The sequence below is a fragment of the Haliotis rubra genome, unplaced genomic scaffold (genome assembly GCF_003918875.1).
Source record: "Haliotis rubra isolate DU_JTF1 unplaced genomic scaffold, ASM391887v1 Scf404, whole genome shotgun sequence".
NCBI classification, from domain to species: Eukaryota; Metazoa; Mollusca; class Gastropoda; order Lepetellida; family Haliotidae; genus Haliotis; species Haliotis rubra.
In genome coordinates, this window is record NW_025767085.1 from 479,770 (window position 1) to 497,466 (window position 17,697).

The window sequence follows — 17,697 nt, forward strand, 5'->3', positions numbered from 1 at the left end:
TCAGGTTAAGATGATGATGTTGAACAGATTGATGCCCCTAGCTGATTAAGGGGCACCACTTAGATCTGTAACATCATTTCAAAACAATACAGAGGTTAGTTGTCATTGATAAGTTTCATGTCTCCTTGAACTAGGTTGAATAGCTTTGCTGGCAATATTGTCTGGGTGAGGGGAGGGGGGACGAGGAGGGGGAGTAAAAGGGGAGCTGTCAAGTGCAGCGGAGCATCAGACAGCTTGGTACAGCAGCAGGTTGCCACATCGACCTCTAACATGCCTGTCTCAATACACAGTGATATAGGACATCACCTCCTTCACACCATCTGTTGCTTAAAGCCTGATAATCTATACCATTATATGTTTATTGATCACTAAACATCCAGCATGGCAGGAACACATGGGGATATACACCATGTAATACTCTCAGGCCTTTATACATGTTCAGGAAGTGTTGAAAATGTATTCATTCATACCAAATACACGATGAAAGGAAAGTTTCATATCAGAAAATGATACACATTTTCTGGCACACTTTGCAATCTTCCTGATAACAGAAATAAGGATACGACTTGACAGAAAGCACAAACTTATTGAAGTAATAATCATTACCAATTTTTGGTAGTCAAACCAATAAAAAATGAACCTTTTACTGTCATTCTATCCAACCTTGATAAAGTATTTATGTTGACAGTCATCAACTAGAACTTAACTTAGCGAAAAAGACATTTTCATCATCAACAAAAGTAAATCAATTAGTAAATCAATCAATCAGTTAAGTAAGTATATGATGCATTTTAGCTGAAATGAAAAGAAAATGAATTTACCTTTGTTGTCATCCTGAGATGCACTTATACACAAAACCTGGAGAAATCCCAAACTTAGTCCTGTCACTGAGAGCCACAGTTGGTAAGTGAGGTGTACTACCTCTTGCCGCTGTATGTATATCGTCAGCTGTTGTCACCGTGGGTCGTGAATGGAGTGGACAGGTACACACAGATCAGAGGGGTCAGTAGACACACACTGCCACTGTACGCTACTTTATTTCACATCAAACACAAGGCTCCTCACTTTCTTGTCCTGCGTGAGACGACCCAGTCAGGAGACTGCGGAGATTAGTAGACGTGTGGTATGGCCGTGGGTGAATACCGTGGATAAAGCAACAATGGAGCTTGAACAATTACTTCCCTTGCACTTAATCAGGATATTGTCAATGAAGCTCAGATGACCATGGAGAATGTCGTGCTTCTTCTACAAATTAGTGTAACAGATTAAATTACAAACAAACACAGCTCTTGAGTATCACTGGATGTAGTAATGGACAGCTCCACACCTCCTTGTACCATCATCTCACTAGATCTTCAGTCACATATGTTCCAGTCACCTCCATGCAAGAAAGATACCTCTCAATGCAACAAAGTTGCTTGACAAAATCTCCGCGAATGTCTGACTGTGGTGTATGAAGGACAATAAATTCCGTCAGCTTACATCAAATTCAAAATATGGAACCACCAAAACTAGGTCAGGATGCTAGAAGACTCCTCGCTGTTGTTCAGTTTCCTGAACCAATCCTGTGAAGGTTGCAAAACTGTTCTCCCAGCAAGGTACTCATTCTGTCATCATGAAAAAATATTTTTTCTTTGCATGTTCACAATATCTCATAAAGTGCATGGAAGGAGAAGAAATATTTTGATGAGGCTGTGTCGGAGCGAGTGAAATGGTCGGGTGACGATAACCAGAATTTCTCTGCTGCAGGTTCTAGGCAGAGAAATAATCGATACTGCAATAATCAGAGGCAGCAGAAATTGATTACAGCGACAGCGGCAAGAGGGGCCTTGGGCGGGTGATGTGAAGTTGGTCCATAGTGGTTGGATGTGGAATGGCTGTATACAGGATCTCACTTCAAGCTTGTGAAGTGCTGAATGTGTGAATTGCTGTCCACAATTTCGCAAATTAAACTCAAACAGTCCAGTAATGTTCTAATGACATGGCTCTTCAGAATATCTCACCTCAGACTGCTAATTAATGAACCTCTTACCTCACTGTGCAGGATACCTCACTTCCAACTCAAATAATAATCTGATGTATCTATGACATCACTGTATCTATGACATCACTGTATCTATGACATCACTGTATCTATGACATCACTGTACTTCTCATCGCAAACTCAGACAACTGTGTAATGTACCTGTTAAATTGCCATACAGAACATCTGAATTCAAACTAAATTCTGAAGTAATGTACCCATGAAATTGCTGTACAGAACATCTGACCTCAAATTATAAAGAATGCTCATGAATATCTGGATCATACCAAAACACAATGATAAATTTGGGGGAGTCATTTTCAAATTAACTAACATAAACAGATCCTTCATTAATGATAGATATTAGCAGGGATCATTGTTGAGTTGGAATCAAACTGAAGACATGGGTTCGACTCAAAACGCAGTGCGCCATAATACTGTTATAAGTGGTGTAAAATCTCTCTCAACCTCTTGCAAGCATGCCATGGATGCAGACAGTCAGTTATAGCAAAATAACAGGCCCGCTATAATTCAACAACATACAGGGGCATGCTCAACCCCCATACCATTAATTCCCCAGTTATTCGTTCAGTGTACCATAATTTCATTCTCAGCTCCCTAGGGATCATACAACCCAAGCTGCCTGGAAGCTTAAGAGTCCATCAAATGACATTCTTATCCTACTGGGTACCCATTCACTGCTGCATGAATATTCTAGCAAGCTTCACAAGCTACATGTTTACCACTAGGCTACCCATACACGTCTTTGTGATGTCATTGGGACATGTACTGACATGTTTGTTGAATAATGGTATATGTACCAAGCTGTCTTGTTACACTTATTCAATTTTAAAAAATTGAAAATACACTTTCTTCAGTTGGTGCTTAATGTGAACGTGTTCTCATGTAGCACTGTTCAGCATATAATTCTCATTGGTTCAACAACAAATTAAACAGCTGATCACATTTACGATTTTATAAAATAAAGAAAGATATCACATTAAACTTTCTATTTAGAAGTATTTAAGTGATGTATGTACTATACATAGCTGTGATATTCCAAAGGTATTATACCATGACATAAAACAGTTGGGCCACAAGATTGTCTAAGAAATCAATGTGGTCAAGAGGTTCATTTTTACTTAATGCTTGTGATGATATTAGAAAAATAGATCAATATTAATAATGTGTTTTTAAAGAAACTTCTCACCAATTTAGGGAGATCAATGACCTTGACTGAATTGTGCTGATACATTTGACTTCAAAACAGTGTCTAGGGAGTTTATGTCAAAGTATGTTTATGGTGAACACAATTCAGCATTCAGTGGAACAAAAACTTTCTTTCCAGATTATATGTTTCAATTATTTTTAAAAAAATGTGTAAATCATTACACATAAAAATCTAAAATGACTTAAAGTTACCACAGCCTGACAGGATGTTCTGTCAGCCAGGTTATCAGGGAGCACAGACCAAGAGCAGCCATTCATGTTGCTTACCCACACACAACACTTCAAGTGTATTTGTGAGGAATTCAGCTTATCGCATGTATAAATATTTATAAGCAAACAAATCACTCCACCTTCTTGAAAATAAAGAGAACATGAGAGAGTTGAGCAAATATTTGTACCTGAAAAAAGCATTAAAAATATTTCATTTTTTTAGGGCGGGCTATTGCATGGACATGACCCATAAAAAGGCACATGAGTGAAGGTACTTGTGAATGAGACCCCTGTTGACTGCACAGAGTAGACAAGGACCTTCACGTCTTTCAGTGTGTGTGATTTATAGCAGGAAGACAATGGCAGTTGATATCAATCTTACAACAAACACTCCATGCATACACATTCTCAGGGACAGTGGGTTAGCCTAGTGGTTAAAGTGTCCGCTCGTCACACTGAAGACCTGGGTTCGATTCCCCACATGGGTACAATGTGTGAAGCCCATTTCTGGTGTCCCCCGCCGTGATGTTGCTGGAGTATTGCTAAAAGCGGCGTAAAATCACTCTCACTCACATTCTCAAGTTCTAACATATACAGGGACATTAACAATATCATTTCCTTTCCTTCATATTTATATCTGGGGCGGTGGGGTAGCCTAGTGGTTAAGGCGTTCGCTCGTCACACTGAAGACCCGGGTTCTATTCCCCACATGGGTACAATGTGTTAAGCCCATTTCTGGTGTCCGTGATATTGCTGGAATATTGCTAAAAGCGGCGTAAAACCAAACTCACTCACTCACTCACTCACTCACTCATATTTATATCTCCTTAAAAATTGGTGACTTAGAAGCTTTCACTGAAATTCCTTTGTGTTGTTTATGTATATCAATGAAAACACACAGTAAGGTAAGTTACTGATTCATTAAAAATTAATTCATGTGAATCTAATAGAAACTATTAATGACTCGCATTCGTTAAATTTTCCTTGAAATACAAACCAATGCTTATAAACATATATCTAAATACATATAAATATACAGAGTTATACCTCAACTACAAAAGAAAGTATAAACTTGAAAATCAAATTTTAACAATAACCTCCAATTGTTATTAAAGCTTTCTTGGCTGACCTGTTGATAGAAACTTATCGATATGATACATGTAATGTTGCCTAAGATATCCTTATCAAATACATCACCATTGAATCACCTTGTTGTTTCCATGAGCCACAATCCAATGTGGGTGAATGCTTTCTCTTGAATGGCAGATTGATGAAAGGATTATAAATTTCTTTTACTGCAATAATGATTTCTTGAAATAGGAGACGTGAAGTTTTTATGTGCCTGTATTTGCTTGACTTCCAAGGAGACTGGTACAGAGTGAACTGAATATGGACTGACTGTGTCCCCTAACTCTTGGGTCCATCCATCACTCCAAGGGGATGCAGCTGGACAGACAGTGACGCAGTTTGTGCTTTGGTCTTTTCATCAAAGCTGCCCTGCCATGTGAGGTGCAGCATGAGAGCTACCACAGACGTTGGGGTACATATGAAATATGAAGGGGATGTAACCAAGGACAACTGCCCTACACCAAACTCAAAAGTGGAATAGATGGAGTGGTTAGGTTTAGTGATTTGGCTGTTGGTCATCGTATTCCAACAGCATTGGACCTCGCTTATAATGTCAAAAACTGGTTTGACTAGTCCAGACTCAGTTATATACAGATTGTTGTCATGTAAACAAAATGTAAAAGATTAGTTATCTTGAAAGAATTTTCATTTCCATGGTTATCACAAGGACAATACATACATACCAGATTATTTCAAGGCTACATTTACAAATATGATATTCTCTCATAGTCCGTTATATATATACTTTTAAATTAATTTTTCAATGGTATGAACACAATGTTCATAGCATAAACAAACGATCGTTTTTATGCATCAAAATTGCCAATTTTATATGCTGTTAAAGCACGGACAGATGCAGCAGCCTGTTAAATCATGGTGAATCATCACTGTGAATACATGATCACCAAAAATTGAATGGTCAACATAGACATTCAGATAGACATGGCTTATTTATTGGGTCAAAACTGTTTGACTGTTTGAAATAACTAATAGCACAGTATCCAAGTCAATTTATAGTGAGTGAGTGAGTGAGTTTAGTTTTACGCCACACTCAGCAATATTCCAGCTATATGGCAGCGGTCTGTAAATAATCGAGTCTGGACCAGACAATCCAGTGATCAACATCATGAGCATTGATCTGCGCAGTTGGGAACCGATGACATGTGTCAACCAAGTCAGCGAGTCTGACCACTCGATCCCGTTAGTCGCCTCTTACGACCAGCATAGTCGCCTTTTGTGGCAAGCATTGGATGCTGAAGACCTATTCTACCCCGGATCTTCACGGGTCTCAATTTATAGAATACATATACACTTATAACATTGCCTCCCTACTTGGGTCGGCTAAACTAAACCCTTGATCAAGTACTAATACTACGTTAATATTCTAGATGTATTAAGTTCTTCAGAAAAGGATATTTTTTTTAAAACAATGTCAACTAATGAGATCCATGTCAATTACCGGGTATATATTTTTTTTCTAGTAGAGTTACCATGTCTTCCTATCTGGTGACCTACAGTCTAGATTTGACAAAGCCAGTCAGACTACAGCAGCCATATAAAACACATCAACAGCCAGCCATATTACAACTGAACTATAAGCATTGTACAAATAACTGCATGTTGACAATCAATTACTAGAAGGTATATACTTGTATGTCAATTGTGTTATGTTTTCAGTATTGACCTGAGTTAATAGCATTCAAGCTACATATTTATATGTTGTTGTGTTACAACATATACACAATATACTGCGGCCGTTAGACTTTCATGCTGCTGTTGATTGTAGTCTAGTGTATGTATGGGATATTGTGGTATCATGGCATCTCTTTATCTCTGAACACAGCATTTTCATGTATACATGTAGACTGGTCGTTTCAGCACAATAGGACAGAGAATATTACACAGTTCTATACAATAAAGGGTGAACATTGTCCTTTCCAGCTCTGACCATCAGGATCACTCATTACTGTTAAAATTGGACTTTTTTATGACCAAACATGCAAGGTATTAAAGTAATTACAAATATTATAGAACAGTTATTGAAGAACAATTGGCCTCCAATTATGTCCAATGACTGTGACATATTCAGCACAGCAAAGCATTACAACTATAACAAGTCTTTAGTGAGCTTAAACATACTAAAGTGAGTGACTGAGTGAGTATGGTTTTACGCCGCTTTTAGCAATATTCCAGCATTATCATGGCAAGGGACACCAGAAATGGGCTTCACACATTTTACCCATGTGGTGAATCGAACCCGGGTATTCAGAGTGACGAGCGGATGCTTTAACCACTGGACTACCCCACCGCACCCTTAAATATGCTAAAACCAGAGATACTGTAACATAGCCCTTGATGAAAGTGTCATAACTTGGGAAACATGCTGGATCATAAACTTTATAACAAATATTCCACCCAAATGAAACAAATATATGAGGAGTCTGTAATAAAATACCTGGTCACTTAGTAACAGTTTATCACACACTTGCATCTCAGTGGTGTTGTTGAGGGATAACCTTACCAGTCATGCTGAATAAATATAATATCACCTTTCAACATAGGGACCAACTGATATTTATGCATACAATTTATTCAGTTTTTCATTTTACCCTACCCACGTTCAAAGTCCTGCATTGTTACAAAGGTGTTACACCCATCTAACCAGCAAGGGTTAGTGTAGAATTTCCACGCTTAACATAACTGAACGGGATAAGCATATTCAGGTCCAAGGATGTCTCGCCACTAAAGGCATTCTATAATATTCATGGCTGTCCTATAAAAACATTAAAATGACATAAACATCACAGCACATCCTGACAGGGCAGCCACATTCATGTCAAACCCCTCCGACCTGGATTCTGTCATTCACATGTCTTAGACACTCTCACACATAGAGGAAGGAAAACTCTCTCATAATATGCTACATACAAATTGCCTGATTAAAAGGTGATGGTTGATATCTGTATTACTGTTGTGCCCCTGTCATGTGACCTTTATGGTACTGTACTCATGGCTGTATTCGTCTTGTACACCAGGTGACACGCACTTGATGCCGGAGCAAGGTGTTGAAGTGGGCAGCCTCCAGGACTGAGCTGGTGAGAGTCTACAGAGATAGCTAGGTGTTGACCACACTTAGTCTAATTGAATCAGGAGGTTGAGCCTTGGAGAGTTTTCAGATACAGCTAGTAGTCTGTCTCACAGTCCCTGAACCACATTATTTTCCTTACTGCCTAGCCAGGCCTACCAAAGAAAACTTTCCCACTGTGCAGAAAAAAGCAGAAAAGCCCACATTAATCGTGGAAATAGCAACATAAACACATTACCTCGCTACTGAAACAGTAAAAACGGCAACGAAAAACTATGAAACTGCAACATTTTTATATCAGCGAACTTTGACCTCTACTGCGCATGCGCATTACAATCCGGGCTTCTTTCCAATTTCCGAGCAACCGTGAATCGCCTCGCGTAGAAAAAGTGTTTCATATGAATGGAAAGTAAACTAAACAAGTGTGCACACAAGTATCATGATGATAAAAGCCAAATAACACAACAGAAATACTTAAAAAGGAATGTAACTTTTGTCCAAGCTGGAAAATGTCAACATGCGGTCGAGACTTCCTCTTCCATGTGCGCATGTGCAAAATCGAAGTTGCGGGCATCACGTTTTGTGATGCAGTGTTAGCGATTTAAAGTTGCCGTTTTTACTGTTTCAGTAGCGAGGTATTATGTTTATGTTGCTATTTCCATGATTAATGTGGGCTTTTCTGCGTTTTTCTGCACAGTGGGAAAGTTTTCTTTGGTAGGCCTGCTAGCCCTCGCTGCAATGCTAAAGTCTTGAGTGAAGCAAGTCTAGATTTTCCCAGTTCTGAATCTCTCATCTCCTTAGGGCTCTTTTTCAATTTAAATGGGATTATTTGTTACTATCAGAATGATACATATTAGGGTTAGTCTTCACCAGTCTTCAGAGACTGCCAAGCACCAGCATCTCAGAGTTAGTCAAGAATGATTGGGCATGTCTAGGTTGCCTCAGCACTTGGCTGAAATTAAGAAATTCTGGGCTCTTTCAGGATTATATTTCTTTTGGTAGGTCTAAATCCTTAAATAAGACAACTCTATTTGAGTGACTAAACGTCCGTCTATCTCACAGTCATCAGTGACAGGTAGCTACAGACCTCAGAGAGGCAGTATATCATGTAAATATGCAGCAAAAAATGTAGAGCTGAAAATCAAATGATTGACGGGTATCTGAAATCTACATGAAGCACCCTATTCATTTCCTTGATAAAAGCTGTATCAATCCAACTTAAGCATTTAGCAATTCCGCAGCACTCACTTTCATTGTATACCAACTCCCTCTTCCGCTGTCTGCATTATTGTGTGCATATTTCATGGCCTGGCACTCCTGAAAATACCAGCCTCTATCCATGTCCTATGAGGCCCCGAACATACTCTACACTTCTACTACCTAATTGCCATGTATTTTAGGGGCATATGTAATCCCTACATTAAACCAGGCTTTGTTAATCCTTATTTGTGTGGTGCAGTACTTTTACTGTCAGCCAGCTGAAACAAGCTTGACAACTATGTCATTTAACATTTTTCAGAATGCTTATGCTAATGACTTAATCCTGGTCATGTGACCGTAGTTGTATTAGCCTTGGTTGCCTTAGAGACAGAGAGGTAAGGGTTCACCCTTAGCCTAGCTTGGGTTTGGCCGGTGTCCTCCCAAAAGTTAGACGTCCCAAAAGTTAGACGCGTTAAAACAACAAAGGTTATGGTTGGTTGCACTGAGGTTCACTACACTGTTACCTTCGTTAATTAATGGACTTGTCCATATGTACTAATCCAAACATAAAGAGAAGAGATTATGGATAATGACAGGGACTTTATTTTATATTGTTTATGTTGGAAAAACAATGTTAGAAGAAAGTAACTCCATAAGGTTAATGAAAACTCAAAACATAAAAAATCGATAATCCTGTTTTGATCAAAGTGAACATCGTAAAAACAAGTGTTTGCCACTGATGTGGCAATGTCCCCCGCCGCTAAAGAATGGAATATTTATATTCACTACTTTTTATTTTGGGGTCACAAACAAGATGCCTGAAATGACTGGTGTCTGCATAATCACCCAATGTAGACTGTCAACATACTTGAAAACATTGGGTGCAATGTTTTATGAGATATCGCCTTTAAAAAGTGGTCAAAGTATCGTGGTGACCTTGAAGATAAGGTCAAGGTCACCCAAATAAACTGGTGTCTGTGTAATACCCCACTGTAAACTGTCACCAAATTTGAAGACATTGGGTACAACAGTCCATGAGATATCGCATTAACTAGAGTTAAAAGTGTGAAAATTGTCGTGGTGACCTTGAAGATAAGGTCAAGGTCACCCAAAATCAACTGTTGTCTGCGTAATCACCCAATGTAGCTGTCACCAAATTTGAAGACATTGGGTAAAACAGTCCATGAGATGCCGTGTTAAGAAGAGTTTGAAAAGTGGTCAAAGTGTTGTGGTGACCTTGAAAATAAGGTCAAGGTCACCCAAAATCAACTGGTGTCTGCGTAATCCCCTAATGTAGGCTGTCACCAAATGTCAAGACATTGGGTACAACAGTTCATGAGATATCATGCTAACAAGAGTTTGAAAAGTGGTCAAAGTGTCATGGTGACCTTGAAAATAAGGTCAAGGTCACCCAAATCGACTGGTGTCTGCATAATCCCCAATGTAGGCTGTCACCAAATTTGAAGACATCGGGAACAACAGTTCATGAGATATCGTGTTAACAAGAATCGGGACGTACATAAGTACGGACGCCGCTGAATACATAGTCCCCCGTTCCGCGTTGCGGCGGGGGACAACAAGCATGCAAAATCTATAACCTTGTTTTGATCAAAGTGAACATCGTAAAAACAAGCATGCAAAATCTATAATCTTGTTTTGATCAAAGTGAACATCGTAAAAACAAGCATGCAAAATCTATAATCTTGTTTTGATCAAAGTGAACATCATAAAAACAAGCATGCAAAATCTATAATCTTGTTTTGATCAAAGTGAACATCGTAAAAACAAGCATGCAAAATCTATAATCTTGTTTTGATCAAACTGAACATCGTAAAAACAAGCATGCAAAATCTCTGATCCTAGTAAGAATATTTTTGTGTTTCTTATTTGTTAACATAGTTATTTTTCTGGCTCTAAAAGGCTTTTAAATTGTCTGTACAGCTTATATCTTGAACTTTCTTCAATTGTACTATTCCATGACTGTATATACATGTCAACTGCAACTTGTTTAAACATTTGAAGAAACTGGGATTCATTACCAACACCTTGAAATAACCAAACATAACCAAATCTATATGAAAACAATAAATTACGCACAGATGAAACAGTTATCATAACCACAATTATCGTAATACATTAGCATATCATAAGCTTTTTTGGAATTCTTTGTTGATGCATATTTACAAGTTTTAGCCAGTATGTTATGAAACGCCGTTGTGCATTTATATACATTGGGTAACATCCACATTCACCATAAACAATTACATTTGGTGTTTGGGGACCAACAATTAAGAACGTCTTACATGCAGTTAAATGTACATTTTCAATCTTATAAAATGTATTAATACCCCATACTTCGGCACAATACAAACGGATTGGTTGAATTTGGGTATCAAATATTTTGAAAAATACAGAATAGTCAACATTATCTAATTTATGTAGTTTAGTACTTCTAGAAGTGCCCTTTTACCCCGAGATGATAAATCTAATATGCATTTATTGAATTTACAAGAAGATGAAAAAGGAATGCCTAGATATCTGTATGAATCAACTGTTAAGACACATTCACCTTTATACAACCATTTCTTATTTCTCGCTAAGGGTTCACTTTCAACAATTTGAGTTTTCTCTAGGTTAACTGTCAACATTAGTATTCTGATTAAAATATTTCTGTAAAAATGTGAAAACCATCTCATTAGTGTATGGGACAGGTTCATTATATCAGTGGGTAAGACTAGATTGTAATTACAGTCACGCCTATTGATTTGTCTGACAATTGGGACGTATGACTTTTGGGAGGTCTCACTTTTGGGAGTAAACAGTTTGGCCAGGTGCTCTGGGGCTCCAACTCACTGTGTGTTCATCTGGCACAAATGTTTTTAAAATACTTTAAGTGAAGTTATGTGGTGCTGTTGTCACAAATGTTGACCCATGTAATATATTACCTTAACATTTATATTGTGACACCAAACAGAATAAAGAATGTTTTCTTACATCCATCCATCTGCCTGACCATAGTCCCACCCTGGAAAACAAATGATTAAACTTCCCATTCCTTAAAAGCACCTATCATTATTGGAAGCATATCACAAGAGAAGAGTAAGTGAGTTAAGTTTTATGCTGCTTTTGCAATATTCCAGCAATATCACGGTGGGGGACACCAGAAATGGGCTTCACACATTGTACAGATATGGATAATCGAACCCTGATCTTCAGCGTGAAAAGCGAATGCTTTAACCACTAGGCTACCCCACCACCCCTACAAGAGAAGAAAGTCAAAGTGTAGCTTTGGATTCTTGTCTTGTAATCTTTCTTCACATCTAAAAAAATACTTATTCAGCAATCAGAGTACTACTGATAAACATGTAGTTCCACATTGGGGACATAACAGCACTCACTCACTCACTTGTATCATAATTGAGAGTTAATGAGCACCTGCATACTGTTCAATACTGTTTAAACCTCACTCACTCACTCACTCCCTAACTCGCTAACTCACTCACTCACTTGTATCATAATTGAGAGTTAATGAGCACCTGCACACTGTTCAATACAGTTTAAACCTCACTTACTCACTCGCTAACTCACTCACTTATAGTTAATGAGCACCTGCATACTGTTCAATACTCATCTCACTCACTCACTCACTAACTCACGGGATCACTTGTATCATAATTGAGAGTTAATGAGCTCACACTCACTTGTATCATAATTGAGAGTTAATGAGCACCTGCACACTGTTCAATACTGTTTAAACCTCACACTCACTCGCTAACTCACTCACTCACTTGTATCATAATTGAGAGTTAATGAGCACCTGCATACTGTTCAATACTGTTTAAACCTCACTCACTCACTCACTCACTCACTCGCTAACTCACTCACTCACTTGTATCATAATTGAGAGTTAATGAGCACCTGCACACTGTTCAATACTGTTTAAACCTCACTTACTCACTCACTAACTCACTCACTCATAATTGAGAGTTAATGAGCACCTGCACTTACATGATGAAAATAATGATGTCATTCATATGTACCATGTCATGCAGAAAGACAACATATCAGATGCATTCTCAACCACAGGTTTTACATATCCAGCTTTGTTTCCCTCTCATGATCAACTAACTGCTTCCTCTGAAGCAGGCAGGAAAATACACACAATGTGGAAGCCCATTTTCATTCCATGTGATTATTTGACACAAACATCGTCATGCATGCTTTCATCTCAATAGTTCATCATCAGACATCCCTGACTTGCAGTCCATGGAACCAGTCAGCCCTGGAACATCTGTTACCATTGTGATTCAGTGTCCAATATCAGGATATTTTCACTTAAAGGGCACATCGGAATACAAGGCTTTTGTTTCATACCATCATATCAGCCATACTACACCTTCCTTCAGTGTGATTACATACCATCGCTAGTAGACCTGTACAGCTAACTGTGTTTATAAACATGCCAGTGTCAGGTTATGTTTATAGGTAATTAAATATACGTCCCTGATAGAATTGTAAACTATAGGATATGGTTATAGGAGGCTGGGTCAGATCAAAACACGGAGCATCACAACTGTCAGGAATAGTTCCGTACTTGTGGTGTTTGAACTCTAACAAACAATGGTTTCAAACTTCAAATGGATGTCTTGAGGCCATAGACTATGAATTGAGAATGCTACAATGTTTCTAATTCACTTGTCTTAAGCTGTGAAAACTTATGTTCTCAAACTTATAATACTATAGATCAAAATACTACTACTATACAATGTGGAAACAGTTTATTTATGTATAAATACTTTGAATATATTTATTATTAAATAGTGTATAAATATTTCCTGTGTTTCTGATAAGCCATGAAGCTGTCACATATATTTGCAGCAAATACTTTGAATATATTTATTAATAAAATATTGCATAAATATGTCCTGTGTTTCCGAGAAGCTATGAAGCTGTCACATATATTTGCAGCAAATACTTTGAATATATTTATTATTAAAATAGTGCATACATATTTCCTGTGTTTCTGATAAGCCATGAAGCTGTCACATATATTTGCAGCAAATACTTTGAATATATTTATTATTAAAATATTGCATAAATATTTCCTATGTTTCTGATAAGCCATGAAGCTGTCACATATATTTGCAGCAAATACTTTGAATATATTTATTATTAAAATATTGCATAAATATTTCCTGTGTTTCTGATAAGCCATGAAGCTGTCACATATATTTGCAGCAAATACTTTGAATATATTTATTATTAAAATATTGCATAAATATTTCCTGTGTTTCTGATAAGCTATGAAGCTGTCACATATATTTGCAGCAAATACTTTGAATATATTTATTATTAAAATAGTGCATAAATATTTCCTGTGTTTCTGATAAGCCATGAAGCTGTCACATATATTTGCAGCAAATACTTTGAATATATTTATTATTAAAATAGTGCATAAATATTTCCTGTGTTTCTGATAAGCCATGAAGCTGTCACATATATTTGCAGCAAATACATTCATAGCTGTGTTTCACATGAAGCTGTCATATATATTTGCAGCAAATACATTCATACAGACCATCATCTTTGGCTTACATTACTGACGCTATTGTTAACCTAAACAGTGGTCTGTTTAATGTGGGACAGATGCCTGTAGCAACTACACATGAAGGTGGATAACCATCAGTTTCTTTACCAATAAAAGGCTGACTTAGTTGACATCTCAACGTATCCCAATTGCATAGATCAATGCTCATCACTGGATTGTCTGGTCTAGAATCAATTATTTACAGACCGCCACCATATAGCTGAAATACTGCTGAGTATGACGTCAAAACAAAACAAATAACGACTACTGACAAACATCACTTTTCTGATTCGCTAAATGATGCCTCTGTTGGTTCACTGTCCCCATGATTCTATACTGGTTGTACGAGGCATCTCAATGGATCAGTAGTTCAGACTAAGTAACATGGTTGATTGCGTGTCACTGCACCTCAAAGTGTTGCTCATGACATCGATCATCAGTTTGGTAGTCTGGATCATATACAGGCTGCCATCATACAGGTGTAAGATTTCTGAGTGTGAAGTTTTACAACAAACAAAAGAAGGAATTATTTACTTTGATTGTTTGCTCCAAGCATAGTGCCGTCACATCCGTGCAGCATGAATCCTGAACAACACATGAAGACAATTACAACATGATCCAAATAGTCAAGAATATTTAATGGAAGATTGTTAGAACAGCATCTTTGTGTCTCCTAAGCTGACAGAAATCCCATACTTCTTGACATTAAAAAATTGGCAAATAAATTATGTTCTGAGTGAATTCGTGTTGCAAGTAATATTCTCTTAGTTTAAATGTTAGTTTATAATTAACTCACAACATTAACAACATGTTATTTTGAGCCATTGACTGCAACTGTTATGACAGTAATGACTGATCTTGTCAAGAGGTATAACGATACTGTGAGACCATGATATGAAACATATCCCAATAATATTGATGTGATGCAATTTGTATCCTATACAGTACTTATATTTCCTAAGTTCATAGAATCTCACTTTCTGCAGGTAAATCATAACCCTGAATCATTTGTTCTTAAATCTCAGACAGTGAAGATGGGATATTGTAGTGAAACACATAAGCTTAGGGACACTGTGAAGATTCTGCTATTTAGAGTGAGTGAGTTTACACCACTTTTAGCAATATTCCAGCAATATCTTGGCAGGGAACACCAGAAATGGGCTTCATACATTGTGCCCATGTGGGGAACCAAAACCGGGTCTTTAGTGTGACGAGAGAACGCTTTAACCCCTGGGCTACCCCACTGCCCCTGCTATTAAAATTAAAGCCTATCAGAAAATACAGGAGAATCCTCATCAACTGGTCCTTGAGCAGCTTGTCATTTTTCACACCAGCTTGTAATGTAATGTATTGTATATATGGTGCTAAGGAGTTGTAAATCAATGTATACTACTGTGAGCCTCGTATCACGATACAACACTGTATTCCCATATCTTTACACCACTAATCTTGTCACGTACTTGTGTACCATGATAGAAAGTGATGCAATGATAGCATACATAAAAGCATGTCTCTCACACCTGTATGCCTGTATCAGTGATTGACACTACACACAACCTGACAGGTGTGTGTGTACACAACAGCCCGACAGTCCATACACACATAGAACACGCATCACTGAACTTCTAAAGGGAGACATCTCTCTGGATACAGTGACATCCCAACTCTGAACATATTAAACTTGACATATCAGTTGAGATGACATAACTGATCTTCTTATTAGCACTTGGGTCTAATATTGGCTCTTGGCTTGTGGTCGATATATACAATGACAACCTAACTCCGAACATATTTAACTTGACATATCAGTTGAGATGATGTAATTGATCTTCTTATTAGCACTTGTGTCTTATATTGACTCTTGGCTTGTGGTTGATAGTTTGATGAGTTGAGGTGACATGGGGTTTAATGTCTAGTCCAAGATTATTGCACTTTTACAGTGACATACATGCATGCTTGTCAACACCTGACAAATATAAAGTTTTATATTGCCAGCCCACTGAGATACTATGCTGCAGTTTAACATACATATCACACTCTGAAACATTATTGTAACTGACTTGTTGATTTGTCTTAGCCTTTACCCATATCATGTTAATGCTGACCAGGGGCGGTGGGGTAGCCTTGTGGTTAAAGCGTTCACTTGTCACACCGAAGTCCCGAGTTTGATTCCCCACATGGGTACAATGTGAGAAGACCAATTGTGTTGTTCCCCAACATGATAATCCTGAAATATTGCTAAAGGTAGCGTAAAACTAAACTCACTCACTCACACACGCTGACCACCAGGCAGAGTAACAAGTACTGTCTCTAAATGTCTTTTGGTTTGACAGGGTAGGAGAATGAATCATCACGCTTCAATTTCATGTACAAACCCTCTATCGACTAGACCAGAGAGACATTCCCACAGGAGAGAGGTGGGGTCAACATATAGCAGTAAATTATCCCTGTCTGAACTACACAAACTGTCAGCTAAAATCATGACAAATATACTTGATACAAGTCTCGAAACACTATTAATTATATTCCCAACATCAAAATATCTCTACACTTCTATTGTCATCGGGTGTCACCATGACATGAGAGCCTTAATGACACAGATGACACAGGTTAAACATTAATGAATCCAACAACCGTTGATCTGGCACAAACAAACCAAAGATCACATATTGAGTTATTCTGGGATTCGAACTCATGACCTTGTCCCCAGCACTAGGGTCTGTATTAGCACAGTAGAAGAAGCTGTCTTACCTGTCTCCCCGACTGAGGCCTCGGTGGAGGAGTTGGCTCTACAACAAACACATAAGATAAAGATGAAGATACTGACTTCAACAAACTAGCAACACATGATCCATCTTTACTCAAATATTGTGTAGTTTTACCCATAAAAGTAAACACAGACTGTAACATGATACAGTCCAATATGGGCTCTCTTATTTGTCTTGGCTGGTTATGATGCACCGATGAAAAAACATTAAAAATCCATATCTCGTTTTTCTAATGCATCAGCTCATTTCTATAAGAAGATGAAACAAGATACAGTGATCAGCTTACCGAGATGACATCATGTTCGTAAAAGTTTTAACGTTCTGTTGCCAGAGTGTCATCCCTAATCAAATTTTAAATCTAAACATTACATATAGCTGCTAATGACAACCCAGTACAGATATGATCATCTCGGTACATGGCTGGGAAGACCATTACTTAGAAGATATGGTTTAAAAACAGAGGCTA

General features: G+C 37.8%; 1 protein-coding gene across 13 annotated transcripts in view; it reads right to left on the reverse strand.

Moving 5' to 3' along the window:
* The window catches only part of LOC124287689 (microtubule-associated protein tau-like), a 131,404-nt gene that overhangs the window by 43,176 nt on the left and 70,531 nt on the right, over positions 1-17,697 (reverse strand). For 12 of the 13 annotated variants that reach the window (XM_046724208.1, XM_046724207.1, XM_046724200.1 and 9 more), the window contains 2 exons: positions 17,215-17,252; positions 14,998-15,048 (listed from right to left, as the gene is read on the reverse strand). In XM_046724208.1, the coding sequence (XP_046580164.1) occupies positions 14,998-15,048; positions 17,215-17,252 (89 nt within the window). The remainder of the gene's footprint in view (positions 1-14,997; positions 15,049-17,214; positions 17,253-17,697) is intronic. The other variant, XM_046724196.1, reaches the window with a different exon arrangement.